The 14,369-nt window shown below is 36.1% G+C and overlaps 1 protein-coding gene across 8 annotated transcripts in view; it reads right to left on the bottom strand.

Moving 5' to 3' along the window:
• Positions 1-499: 499 nt before the first annotated feature.
• YAP1 (Yes1 associated transcriptional regulator) overlaps positions 500-14,369 on the bottom strand; it is an 88,212-nt gene continuing 74,342 nt past the window's right edge. For all 8 annotated transcript variants that reach the window (XM_048078178.2, XM_048078179.2, XM_048078180.2 and 5 more), the window contains 3 exons: positions 9,756-9,886; positions 4,726-4,838; positions 500-4,123 (listed from right to left, as the gene is read on the bottom strand). In XM_048078178.2, the coding sequence (XP_047934135.1) occupies positions 3,885-4,123; positions 4,726-4,838; positions 9,756-9,886 (483 nt within the window). In that variant the 3' untranslated portion in view covers positions 500-3,884. The remainder of the gene's footprint in view (positions 4,124-4,725; positions 4,839-9,755; positions 9,887-14,369) is intronic.

Here is a 14,369-nt window from a genome sequence, read left to right on the forward strand (position 1 = left end):
TTTCACATGTCAAAACTTGGGAATGAGAATAGCGTGTCTTTATTGATGGTCTGCCACAAGTTATTGTGTACGCTTTGAGTTAACCAACAAAGTGTCTGCTATGTGGAAAATCCAGAGCATTGCAAGCGTATCTGCAAAAACAGGATGCTTCCTTACAGAAGATAAGGGATTTTGTTACCAGCTCTCGCTCTACTGCCATATGCAATTGTAGTGTTGTTTTACACAAACGGTACAAGGCTCAATAGAGTCTCTCTCTCTTCATTACTGCAAGCACACAGAGATGTGTACTTCAATGCTAAGCGTTCAGTGGGACTCCTCTGTCCCTTAGGTAAGCTTGTACACAATGTTTGCAGGACTGGAGCTTATGATTACAAAAACTGTGACAAGGAGGACAAGAAAAGACAAACTACAATAGGAATTCAACAGTTCAATGCATCCGTCTCACTGAAGGAAATCTATGTCTTTACATTCTATCGAATGTTAAAAACGAACCAAGATGTTTAAGCACAAAGTATATATTTATACCAAATAAAACAACTGAAAAAAGTATTACATAAAGAAAAATAATGTAACAGAACGTACTTAAGTACCTAACTTACAGTCATGCTCATATCTAAAAAGTAACATGGGTAACTAATATATGTAATTTTTGACAAGGGTGCATTTAAGAGTTCTCTAACATACAACATTCTAAATGTGTAGAGTATTTTTTCCAAGATACAGAAAACAAATTATTTTACACAGGCACACTTGTTAATTTGTATAAAAAACATGCTTGTAAGTGAAAAGGTCACTTTAGTACTGATTTACCAGATGTGTGAGAGCTACGTAGTGTTAATCATGTTGAAATCGTCTCTTCGCCTTTTGCATTGGTGAGCGCCAACACTGAATGGTACAATATTTGATCCATGTGTTTTACTGACACTGCAACCTGGTCCCAAGCAGGAGCCCTGCCCAGGTGTTGAACAGCCCAGTACTGTACAGCCCCATCTGTCTGCATGTAGTGTATTTAAAACTAAAAGCTATTACAATTATTACAATGATTTGTTTCAATATATACATCAGTATAAAATACTACCCAAAACACTTTCGTATTTCGAACAATTTTAACCACTTCATCAAACAATGCATTTGCAGAATAAAAAAATCCAAATTAGTGTTGATTGCCAACAGTACAGCATGTCTATGGTATGTTTCCTAATAAATGAGAGAACGGAAATGTATTAAAATCAATTAAAATAAGTATCACAAAACAGAATTAATGTTAGAGCAGTTCAAGGATTCCCAGTTTGTCAGTATCTACCCTAAGCAGTGCTACCCAAATACAGTATAAGCCATTTAGTGTTTTTACAATGAGAAGAAAACATTCAAATATTAAAGCTGCAACAAACACACAAAAGCAAGGAAAGAAAACCTGCTCTGTACACAGCCCTGTTGTACCAAGGTACAGCATGCCAGGAGTCTGCACTCAGTGCATTGTATGTGCTATTATACCTGGATACAACTGTGGAAGACAACTGAAATGGAAACAATGCTGAATTTCCTTGCTGTTGTGGTTTTAAGTCATACCATTCAAGTTATAACAGCTTAGTGTCATTTTTTCCTGAAGGGAAGAAGAGAGAAGAATTCGTAATGAAATTGTAAAAAATGCTACTAAAATCCCTATCTTGGACACAATACACTGCTTCAGGAGCTACCGTGTCATTGCACAATATATAAGTGGCCTATTAATTGCTGAACGTAGCAGAATATACTCATCATTGTGGAAGTGTTTTGAACATTGCTATTTTAAAACCTGCCTGTATTCCATAGCAAGCCACAATTTTGCGTATTTCAAATAGTAATATCCTTATGTAAAGTACTAGAAGTACATTTATAGTGGCAAAATTCAGATCTCTGCCTCTGCTGCTTCAGTTTTTAAGATGAGACTTTTTCAGAGTTTTCATTCTTTGAATTTATCCTAATGGAACAATTTCTGAAGCATAAAAATCCAAGTAATGGCAATGATTTTTTTTTGCTGATCCATTCCTAACATGAAAAAAATTGTAAAAAAAAAAAAAAAAGAAATAACAAAAAAAAATAAACCAAAACCAAACAAAATGAAACAAAAAACAAAACAACAACAAAACACACCAAAAAATCTCCCCCTGGGAGAAGTCCCTGCTAGATGAGATTTTTTTGAAAACCAAGTTTCATTCTTACAGTATCTTTAAAGTTGTGTTACACACCCTTGAAAATAAAGGCTCACGTTGAGAATGGTGACAGGCCCTTAGTTATAGAGGTGCTAACTGGTGACACTATTTTTCATCAGAAGAAAACAACCCCCCACAAAACGTCATAGCTTATACTGAAAGTTTGATTCATGCTCATTTTGTTCATTTAAAAATACTCTTTGGAAACTGTCAACTCCTGCAGACAACTTAGTGATACATCTTTTCCTGTTAAAATAAAGATAACTCATATTCACCTCTACCCCATGCTAAGCTCTACTACTAATATACACTTCATTACTTGCTCATGTCACCATCTAACACGTATCTTTACAGTCTTCTACATAGTGTCCAGGGCTTATTTTTCACCAAACGGAATTTGACAACTATTACACCTAGGAGTTTTTAATTGAGGATTATTTTTTTTTTTGGTGTTCTAGCCTTTTCATTGCAACTTAAGAGTAACATTAATAGTTCAGACTATTTTTCCATGCTAACTTAAGAGAAACTTTTCATAAAGGGTTTTTGTTTTTTTTTTTTTTTTTACCCCCATTAAGGATTCTAAACTCACTTAGATATCAAAACTGAAAACCAGAAGAGAGATAAGATGCATCTGTCATTTTAAAATGGTTTCTGCTACTTTAAAATACATTTTTAAAATTATATATATCACACTTAGATTCTAATTTAAAATCTTGCAAAGAAACATGAAAAATAAGCCACTGGTCATGAATTCTAATGATTACATTCAAAGCTAGACTTTAAAAAAAAAGTTACAGGGAAAACATACTGTTTTATGTACTCACTAGCTTATCAGGCTACAATAGGCATGTTTTAGGTATAAAAAAGCAGACAATTCAGATTTAAATAAGACTATGTGAAATCAGAAAAAAAACCTTAAGATTTCACTATTTAAAAAAAAACACCTAGAATTACTTCCCATCCTACAGCTACAGTTAAACCAACTAACAAAAATAATCAAACTATTTTTGACAAACAAGAGTTAGGCTAGAATAAGTGGCAACAATCAAAGTTCATATATGTTTCTATGTAAAATGACTCATGATTTACTATAACATAAAATATGAACAAGAGCACTTTGTGGCTAATGAAAGAGCTATTGGTAGAAACTCTTAATGCCAAAGTCTTCAGCCCTCCTTTAAGTCGTATCTCCAAATCAGTATTGACTTCTTTTGACCAGATACATCATTTTTGGCTTGTCACCCCAGTATGTCACGTTTTACCACTTGCCACAAGCAGCAGGAGACAACTAGCTGAGCAAACTACAAGCAGTGTCATGCAGAAATTAACTCTCAAATCTGCGTACTTAGATAAAATGATATGCAAGCGCACACTAGGACAAAAGGAATGGCATTCGTCATCCAAATAGGCTCATCATCTCCCCCCCACCCCAACAGTAGTTGCAACAGCAATAGAAAAAGATCAAGAAGATGTCTGTTCTTCAGAGTCAACTGTGGAAAAAAGTCAGCAATATATAACAGCAGCGATGGACAAGGAAGAGCAAAACGAAAGAATCTTGTTGAGTATTTGTTCATTTACTTTTACTGAACACAAGCCAAAGTGTGCCACACTGGCTTGTTCTGAGCTTCAGATACAGGTGTCCTATTCTCCTTAGATCCTTCACAGATTTAGAATTCAGTCTCCCTGAGGCCCCTATAACCAAGTAAGAAAACTCTCTTTATCTAGCTTGGTGGCTGCCAAGACAGATTCCATGTCATTAAGGATGTCAGAGCTCAAAGCCTCTTGCAGACTTGGCATCAGTTCTTCTCCTTCTATATTCATTCCATCTCCTTCCAGTGTCCCAAGGTCCACATTTGTCCCTGGAATGGCTTCAAGGTAGTCTGGGAAACGGTTCTGATGGGACGGCATGTTACTTTGGCTGATACTGTCACCTAGTTATAACACAAGGCAAGATGGACGTTACATATACTGGAAGTACCAAACCCACAACTTATCACAGCTGGTTAAAGGTTAATCCTGGATCTCTTGCATCATACAAGCAGTGTGATTCACAGAAATCTATCACAAAAACCCAAGATGACTTGACTGCATGCAGACATGCAAAGAACTTGCCTTTGTTCAACTTTAACCTACTAATCTGAATCCCCACATATCTTTGATGTCATTTAGCATATTTTTATTTTTATAATTAAAAGACAACGCTCAGTCAAATCCTGTTTGGAGTTATATTAGCAATACCAGATGGGGTGGTGTTATAACAAACTTTTTCAAAAAAAGCAAACTCAAATTCCACGTGACTAGAGGAGTGATACTATTTATGAGCTCTCCCCCACCCTCCCAATAGAATTTATTACAAGTATGCTTTTCACAAATTTAACTATAACGTTTCTGTTATAGAAACAGAAGCAGGAAGAACAACTATGCAAAGAATACCAGAGTTTCTCAGAGTTGCTTGTTTCCATTGCAATGGGGCTGAGCATTTGACATGAGCGTATTTGGAAAGCATGCATTAAGACTGTTTAGAAAAACAAACCTGTATCCATCTCATCAACACTGTTCAGGAAGTCATCGGGGGTTCTGGGTACACTGTAACTGCTCATGCTAAGTCCACTATCTGTGCTTTCATCTCTGGAGTGATATGTTCCACTGTAACAAAAGAAAGGCAGAAAAAAAAATGAGGGTAGAGTACTGAAGAAATTAAAATAGTTAGATGTTTGTGTTAGAACCAATTCAAGGGCTTTGATAACATTGCTGTCACAAGAAATGCTCTATTCTAATTAAAAGCTGAAGTCTGTCTGTAAGAGACACCTGGTTTTTATTTTATGCAGACCTCTTCCAATTAAAACCACATTATTTAGATTCAATTTAATTCAATAAGAACATAGTTAAGCAGCTTTAAAAAATGCCCAATGTTCTGCATTGTTTTAAACTTTTCACACCCACCCACAGCTAAAAACCACCAGAAACATATCACAGTCCTTAATGATTACAGAACTTAATAATGGTGTACCATTTCACCTTTCTAAAAGGTTTTAAAAAAATTCTAACTACTAATATCCCCCTGTTTAATCAGCCACCAAAGTGTATTTCTAGGTCACTGAACAGGAGCTACAGTTGGAACTCCTTTAGCAATTCGTCCATTGCTTCCCAGTGTTGCATTACTACTGGTTCAGTCACACGTGTCACAGCAAGAGAGTGCCCTAATATAAATCAAACATTGGTACAGAAGCCATCCTGTAAACAAACCCTCTTCAGAATGACCTTGCTGACAGAACAGTTAGCAAAACAGATGGCACGGGGCCTTACATACATTGGTTTTCTTACTGCCATCTTACTGCCAGCGGAGCAAGCAAGACCAAGACTGCTGCAATAGGAAATTTGGGACCGGGGAGAAGAGTAGGCCAGCCACATGATCAACTTGATCAGCTTGAGGGGGGATGCATCCAGTTTTCAGTTGACTTTCTTATAAATTTGATCAACTATTTCTTCGAAAGTGGAACAGTAAGAAAAGCTATATTCAGCAGTACAAATCATTATCCTGACTAGAACAACAATTTTCAAAAACGGGAAGGGGGGGGTTGCTACTTGTTATACAAACGATACAGATCGGCATAAATCTGAAAACATTTTGCTATGATAGCTAACGGATGCAAACAGTCACACCAGACAAAATGAGCAGAAGCAGCTGTAGGAATACACCATTACTTCTCTCCCCATGTCTACTGATATCCAAGCTTCACAGAACATTCTCAAATCTGTATTTCTTCTGGTTGTGGTTGCATTCACTGAGGACCTTTACAGATTTTCCATCCTGAATACTAAGTGCAAATCAGCTACAAAATTAAGCTGTACATCAGCTCGATTAGCATTTGAAGACATACTGATCCCGCTCGTAATGTGCTCATGAAATCTGTAGCGTATGCCTTGTCAAGAATGCAGAACAAGACTGAAAATAGTTTAACAGCTGTTCAACATCGGATGCAAGTCAAATGCCATCAGCTGTGTTTATATATATATATATTACAACATGTATGTAATATATAATATTATATATATTTTAGATTTCATGAGGACATCTTTGCCACAAAAGAAAGAAAACTAGCTTTTCTATACTGTTAAAGCACTTCTTTTTCCCCCCAGATTGATTTAAAAATAGTATCACCACACATTTGATTACAATCTTAACAAGAAAGCTATTTAAAACCTCTTTGAAAAAAATGCTGGTTTACTTTGCAGGACAAAATACTAGGAACAGAACTGAGACTATGCTGAACTAAATCATTCTGGTTGAGAAGGCTTTTTGGCTGCTGCTGTCCCACTTGGAATGTCCAGCCCTCCTCTCTCCAGATCACTCTAATACACATTTCCTCACTTCAGCAAGGACTTCATCTAGTCATCACACTACCCAAAATTACTGCATGCAACTAAACTGCATTACCCAAAATAGAGCGGATGCTTCTTCAATAAATACTTGTCAAAATGTCTGTATACAAAAGAAGAAAGCCTGATTTAGGAATTAAATGGAGAATTACCATCACTGCCAATATAAATCTAACAGCCAAAAACATAACCAGAGTGGCAAATCAAAAGGTGAAATCATTTAATAAAGTCTGCATTGTTAAATATTTCATTTAAAAATAAAACATAGCATAAAGATAGTAAGTAGTGAAGACAGCAGGCAGAAGACTGACTGCATAAATGAGAACACCACTGTACATTTTTTCGAATTGCTTCACTGTAGCATTGAGATGTTTTGGTCTGGATATGTAGGGAGTGGAAAATATTCAACTACCTGAACTTTGGAATGTAAAGTTAGGAGGACTGTTTCAGCAGGAACTTTATATACACTGTAAAGAAAAAGAAGCATTCCTGGAAGTATTCCTGGAAGTCTGAACTTTAACATAACGGACTTCACAGAGACCCTTAGGACAAAACTACTGGACCACCAGACTGCAGCATCTGGTTCTCAGATCCAGAAGTGAAATCCACTCATATCCACAAGTGTCCTTTAAGAAGTCTCTTTCCCTTATGCATATGCCAGAATTAAATGCAATGATGTGCATAAAAATATCCAGAAGTGAACAACGCTCAGAACAAAATGCAAATGAAAAAAAAATCTGAGCTCAGGTCAGGTACAGATTTTTCAGTATTTGGTGTGGGGTAAAGGCTACAAAAAAAAAGGCATAGCTAAACATATTTGCAACTAGGCAAATGGTAACTTTCCCACTTTACAATAAATACCCTTTGCTAATTATCAACCTGGCAAAAAACTACTAACAACTTGAATTTGTCCTTTCTAGCTTTTTTGTTGTTTCTAATTCAAGGCAAAGATCCATCATTTTACATTTCCTATGTACAGAAGCACAACAGACAAATTAGTCCATTGCTGGAATATTTGGCACAGAGAAGAGTACAGTGGCCATTTGAAAACTAAAGACGCAGAAATCAAGTTTAAGATGTGAGGGTATTACCTTTTTTAAGAATAAAGGTTAAAATATGCTTGGGCTTGATGTATGATGGCAACAGCCTTCTGGAAAAGGCCATCTTCCATTTACAGGAATTTCTTCATTTCAAAGTCATAGTATGGAAAACTATTGCCCACAACTGCATTGCTCAAAATGCAACTCTAGATAGATCAGTAGGTAGTCAGTTTTAAGATTTCTTGTCCTTTTTATTCCTTGGCGGAAGGCTAGCATAGCTAAGGGTCACACCAGATTCCAGGTTGAATTCCATGGAAAACAAGCCATCCCCCTAACAAAAAAATGAAGTTTTCTAATCAGATTTGTTTGTGTAGGAGGTAGGTCTTCCTGAAATACTGACCCAAAATTTGGAAATAGCACTTACTTCCTTGGGGATTTGAATAATAAAACACCACTATTTTCTTTTCCATATGCAAGGTCTAATTTTTTGACTTGCTTTTCTTCAAAAACACATAAAGCACTGTGTACCTTGAGAAGTCAACTCCTCTCCTCTCCAACAGTAGCACGCACAAAACTAACACACACAATACTTCATGTAGTGGGAGAAAGACCTACGAGCAACAGGTCTTATTTACATCATCTAAACTGTATGAACATATTCTATTGGCAAGATGCTCTAAAAGCATGCCATCCATCTGCTGAACTTTTCAAATCCTCATTCTAATTAGTAGAGATGGACAAGTCTCCTAGAAAAAGTAGATTAAACCGACATAAACTAAGATCTCAGAATATCAGTAACTCAAAAAGTTACATACAATGAAGATACTTTTTGACGGATGAAGAACAGAGATCAGTAACGTTCCGTAATTTAAAAGAATGGAGGAAGAAATTTATAATTGCAGCAAAGGTTTACAAAGATTTTAAGTTTTCAGTATCTAGAATTATAGCAGGTATTTAATCTTGCTCAACTCCAGAATTATGCCAGTCCTAACATGATATGGACCTCCTATCTTGCAAGCAGAGCTGAAATGATATTGGTGGCAAAAACATGGAAGTTAAGACTTACGTCAAAAGAATTAAGATTAGCGTGTGGGTTATTTTCTCCCATACATATAATAATGCACCATTAAAGAGAAGGACAAGCCTGTTGTACTCCATAAGAACTTAGAGTAAGCACCCTAAAGTTAGGCTAACATTTCAAGGAAACGCAGAGAAGTACTGATGAACTCTGATAGAACGTGTAACCTTTTTGTCTAATGGTAACAGACGATGAGTTGGTATCAGTTTAGACCACTGAAAAAATATAGTTCAACAGAGCACTACAAAATTAATGACTGCAACTTAAGTTCAACCACTTAATACTGGTGACAATAGGTACATTTTTCATTCCATTAATTAAAAAAATATGTGGTTCAGAGATTAGATTCTTTTGTCATTTCCATCTTTCCTTTTCAGCATGCTAAACAGAAAATATAGATGCAACTTATCACAAGCTGCAGCAGGTTTTCCAAAATAGCGATTGTTAGTATGAAGTATTTGCAAGCTGTAATTAGAACAGTATTTCCAAGAAAACAAACACTCCTCAACTCAGACGGATTAAGGAAAAAGTTATATAAAAACACCAGTCTATATTGTAAAATTCTAACTCTTAAATTAAAAGGCCCACACTTCAAACTAATACTGTATTTAAAATTAAACATTCCACTGTTTGTACAGCTAACATTTAACAGAGTAAAAATACTGCTAAATTAAATAACTGAAGCGATGGGGAGGGGTGAACAGAGAAACCTTAAAATGAACCTCAAGGTGTAGTCCTAAATGTGCCTCATAGTTCATCTGATCTCATAGCAAGCTATTCACAAATTCTTCTGAGTCAGTAATTTGAAATGACTGTTAGTCAACAGATTATGCAGAGGCAACATGTTATGACTTTGAATAAAAACCTTCCTACAAGTCTGAACAGACTACTTCCTCCCACAGGAGACAGCTTTTAATCCTCAACTTTTACTAGACTTGCCATTTAAGGAAAGATTCATTTACAGCTGTGGCTTTTGGCACAGACAGATGTTCAAAATAAACTATTACATGTACTGAACAGAATTTTAAATCAATTTTTTTTCCTCCAGTAGCTACTCCTACAAACCTGTTAAGAAAGGGATCAGAACTATTTGTAGTCATTGTTCTCAGTTCCTGAGACATTCCAGGAGATGATACGGGATTTTGAGATCCACCATCTTGTTCCATTGTTGGAAGCTGGCTACGGAGAGCCAATTCCTAAAACGGGAGTGAAAAACGGGGAGAAAAGAAAAGATCATGTTAGACATTCAAATATGTTCCAGATACATAAACATATGATATTCTAGGATAACTGATCTTTCAGTGTTTTCAGTTACAACATTTAAATGAAAGTAAGTTTCTGAAGACAAAGCAAGATTTTTTACTGGTTTCAGTGGTAATTGAAGAAGTTCAACTAGTCAAGCCCAGTATTACAGGGACTTCAATCTAAATATATTTATGTATATAAATATCCGTACATATAATTTTTTTCATTGCACTTCAATGTCCTTTTACTAAGTTTCTTCTTAAGATCAAAAAGAATTGTTAATGCTATCTGACCTCTAAAACACCACTATGACTAGCTCTTTTTCCCCATTTCTTGTAAGTTCCTATTTAGTCCTTGATTTCCTTTTTACCACGGCTATTTCATTCAGCAAAGTTTAAAGCCTTTTCCGACAAATTCCCATTCACTCATTTGATACATTTTGAAGTTTGTGATTGAGAAATTCAGTGACTTCTCCCATAAGTAAATCTTAAGGCTCTTCAAATTCCTGATAATTCCTTATTAAAACTAAGAAAGGCTGCACTTTTGAAGTCGCAAACTTCAGATTACATATGTATTTTTTACTCATCTGACTACACACCAAATGCAGAACCATACAATCCATCCATAAAGCTTATCATCATTATTTACTTTAATTAAGTTTTAACATAAAAAATGCAAAATTAAAGGTGAGTGGAGAAAACGAGCATTTTCTATCATTTCTACTGCTCCCCTCTCCCTTTTTAAACAGATAATCCACAAGTTACCTGTTATCTTTTGACTATCTTATTATTAGTAGTACATGATATCCAATTTGTGCCTGGGAAGCTAATCTCAAGCAAAAGTTATCTTGTCAGTCTTAACAATACTCAGTATTTCTCATTTGTAAAATGAGAGGTCTTCATCCAGTTATATGCACTATCTACACACACACAATAGTATATAAACTATATATATATAGATAGATAGATTACAATACTCTTTCTTCAATTCTTCAAAGTGATTTCTTTAAAAATAACATGTATGGTTAATTTATTTTCCAGCAGACTGTGCCAAATACACAATGCTTCCCCACCACACATTTTTTTCCTAAACTTGCATGTGATTCACTACAATTCCTGTGAATTTATTATTCTACATATTCCTTTAATAGCAAGTTCCATATCTTGTACTAGGTTTTCTCACTCCAGTTGATTAGACCTTTGTAGAAACGTACCAAACGTATCAAGTGTCTTTCTTCTGAATCTGATGCACCTGATTGTCTCCCCAAGTAAATATAGTCCGGTGTTCACCAACACTTAATTGACTACTGCTCTAATAAATACTAACGTTCCTTGTCCTTGTTTTCAGATTACAGGATGGTAGGCATCTTTAACCCATTTCTATAGGTTTATCAATATGAGGTTTATCAATATCATTTTCTTATGTAATAAAACCAAGTGCAAAGGCTATATAAGGAGGTGTTGGTTTACAGCTAAGTTTACCAGCTTCTATCAGCTACGTTGGACTTGATAAAAAAAAAAGTAGGTGTGGAAAAAAAAATCATTCTTGGAATGCTTCAAAAATGGTGGTCTTAGAACATCCAACCCAGAAACAACTCAAGAACTGCAAAAACTACTCGCTCACATTTCTACCCTTCTTCTGGAGACTAGAATTCTTCCAAATGTTACTTGAATCTCCCCTTCTCTGAGAGACTACTTTCAAATGATGCTTCATGTGATGCAACTACTTCTAACTAAATCCATCTTGCTATTTTGTCCAACGAGAAGGGCAGGGGGTGGAAATCACTTGAATTCGCACCACTGCTTTTAGAATGTTTTCAGCCATGGGTTCACACCTGGAATACAGATATGACACACGTTCATTCTCTGACAGCAGAGCTGTCAATTCGTGACACCTCTGCTATTATGCCTCTACAACTACCTGGCTGTGGCAAGAACCCTCTGGCCTTTTCCCCTTCCCTCCTGATTTGATCCGTATGTTGCATTTTTATGTCCTTGGGCTGCAGTCCCTGCCAAGGACAAAGAAGTGGAGCCAAGTGCCAGCAGCCCGCAGAAGAAGCTTCATCAGAGAGCAACGACAAAGCAAAGCCGACATGTAATCGTTTCTGTATGTAAAGCACTGAAGTGACATTTTATCTCAATGGGAAGACTAGGCCTACCACGCAACCAGCACTGCCTAATGATGCAATAGCTTTTAAAAAATATCTACATGGATCCCTTTTCTAAGGGTAGCTGACACCCATTAAAAAAAAAAATCATCTCTGTACCTTAGGAAAAACAAGTTCACTACAACAGAATAAGGAATTTGGAAAAGAGAAAGTTACCTTTGTATTTTCTAAATACTCAGCGGGTAGTAGAGATTGACTGGGATTTCGCAATACATGACCTTAAATATTGTGTTAAAAATAAATGTTACTAATATACTGGTCAGCTACAAAATGAAAAGTTACATTTCACTAAAGACCTGCTGAAAAGAGATTAAACCAGAGGAGAGAACTGCATTTTGCCTATTCTTAGGTGTGTATCACCTAGGAAAGTAATAATATCAGTACTAATTTTGTCCTTGTTTCAACAACAGCATTGCTAAAGTGCAAAACTACAGCTGTTTGCACTAATGCTACTTGTTCAGGAATCAGAACTACAGCTCTCCCCACTAGAGAGAATGTTATTCCATTACTCATTCAAGTAATAAATTTATGTCAATCTGTGAGTCTGGAAGGGAAAGCAATTACAGAAAAACCAAGCTATTCAGAAACAAATGCAGAATGACTGTCAATAATTCCATAAGATAGGCAAAGTTTTCTATAAACCTTCAAGACCGCATTAAGTGTATTTTTCCTAAAAGGTGCACGTAATGGAAGCTAAACTTGGGTAGCTCGAAGAGTCGCCTTTTCATTTCTTCCTTATAAAAGTGACTTTCAATAAAGAAGCTATGCGCTTCCTATAATTAAAAAACATGTATGGGAGTGTATAAGCCTGTCCCAGCTCCAAACAGAGCAATGTGAACTCTAGGCTTTTAATTCATGCTTTAAAAATATATCCTTTATTAGAAGTATTTAAAGTCTGGAGGCAAAAATAAAACCATGACAGAATCCTGGCTTAGATTTCTATAACTTGATCTCATCCTATTTTTGTAAGTATCTCAAGCTTTTTAAAGTACCTCTGGGAAAATCAAAGCTTAGCATTCCTATTGTTAATACAGAATCTGAAGTTTGGATATTACATACAAGAGCAAAATGCCCTGCTATCTCCTTAAGCAAAGTAATTTTAAAAATAAGGTAAATATTGTGTAAATTTATCAGGCTGGCTTTATCCAGTATTTTTCACAGTTGCATACAGTTTTACATCAAGTTCCAGGTCACACACACCATGTTCAAATTAAGTTTACAAAACTACTCTTTTCAGAGCACTTTTATCTTTACCAAAGTTCTGAGAAAAGGTAAAGACTCCCTTGTGCAACTCATGTATCATATCCTTACTATATTAAACACATGACAAATGGGTCAACTTCAGTGGATATTTATTTTGGTAAACTGACTTGAAGAGGGCCAGTTGTATCATTTCTGTCTTCAAACACTGCTCAACTATCAAACCCTCCTCAGGCTTCAATAGGATCAAAGAGAGGTGTTAGGGGAAAGGCTGCACTTTGGGTAGACTATCAGCACCAATTATTTCATCACTTCAAATATTCTAGGTCTCATTTAAGAGCCACAAAGTTAAAGCATATGTAGAAAAGAAACAGGGAAGATGCATGAACAGATGAAGACAAATGAATTTGGCAATGAAGAGTTATGCAATTAGTGAAGAATAAGGGGAAAGCATAAATCATTCAGTGTTGCAATCACGAAAACCAGCAAAATTAATTTAAGAGGTGATACTGATAGAGTGGTAGTTAATTGTGTAGTATACACTTGGCACAGAACTCAATTCTACGTAATGTCTTTTGCATAAACACTTTGTTAACAAAAGCTTTTAAACAACACCTTTGCAAATGTGGATAGGGCAGCATAAACTGGAATAGACATTTGTAAGTAGAGTCTGGTTTCTTGTCTGGTTTTGCAGTCCTCTGCTGTGCCACTGCTTCCTATTCCTCTTGCTATCTATCAGCCCATGCCTCCAAGCACTGCACCTGCCCAGATGGCGTGTCCCAAAAGCACCGCTTAACCAGGTATGTGTCAGCAATCGTGAAAACCAAGCAGAGCTGGATAGCCTCCCTCTAACAATTTCTGCTTCCTTCTAGCAAAAGCTGGTATGCACTGCCTGCCATCCCATACTCAGGTCAACATGACTCATCTTCTGCTTTAGCAGTACTTCTGGCCTTTTTAAAATGCAAGAAGTTCTTTGAAAACACTCCCTGTAACTCTCTGTTTGTTGGGAGCTTAATACCCTTGATGAAACCAAGATAAATCATTTTTATTTTGTCAATCTAGGTCAG

Source organism: Anser cygnoides, chromosome 1 (genome assembly GCF_040182565.1).
Source record: "Anser cygnoides isolate HZ-2024a breed goose chromosome 1, Taihu_goose_T2T_genome, whole genome shotgun sequence".
In the NCBI taxonomy this organism is placed as follows: Eukaryota; Metazoa; Chordata; class Aves; order Anseriformes; family Anatidae; genus Anser; species Anser cygnoides.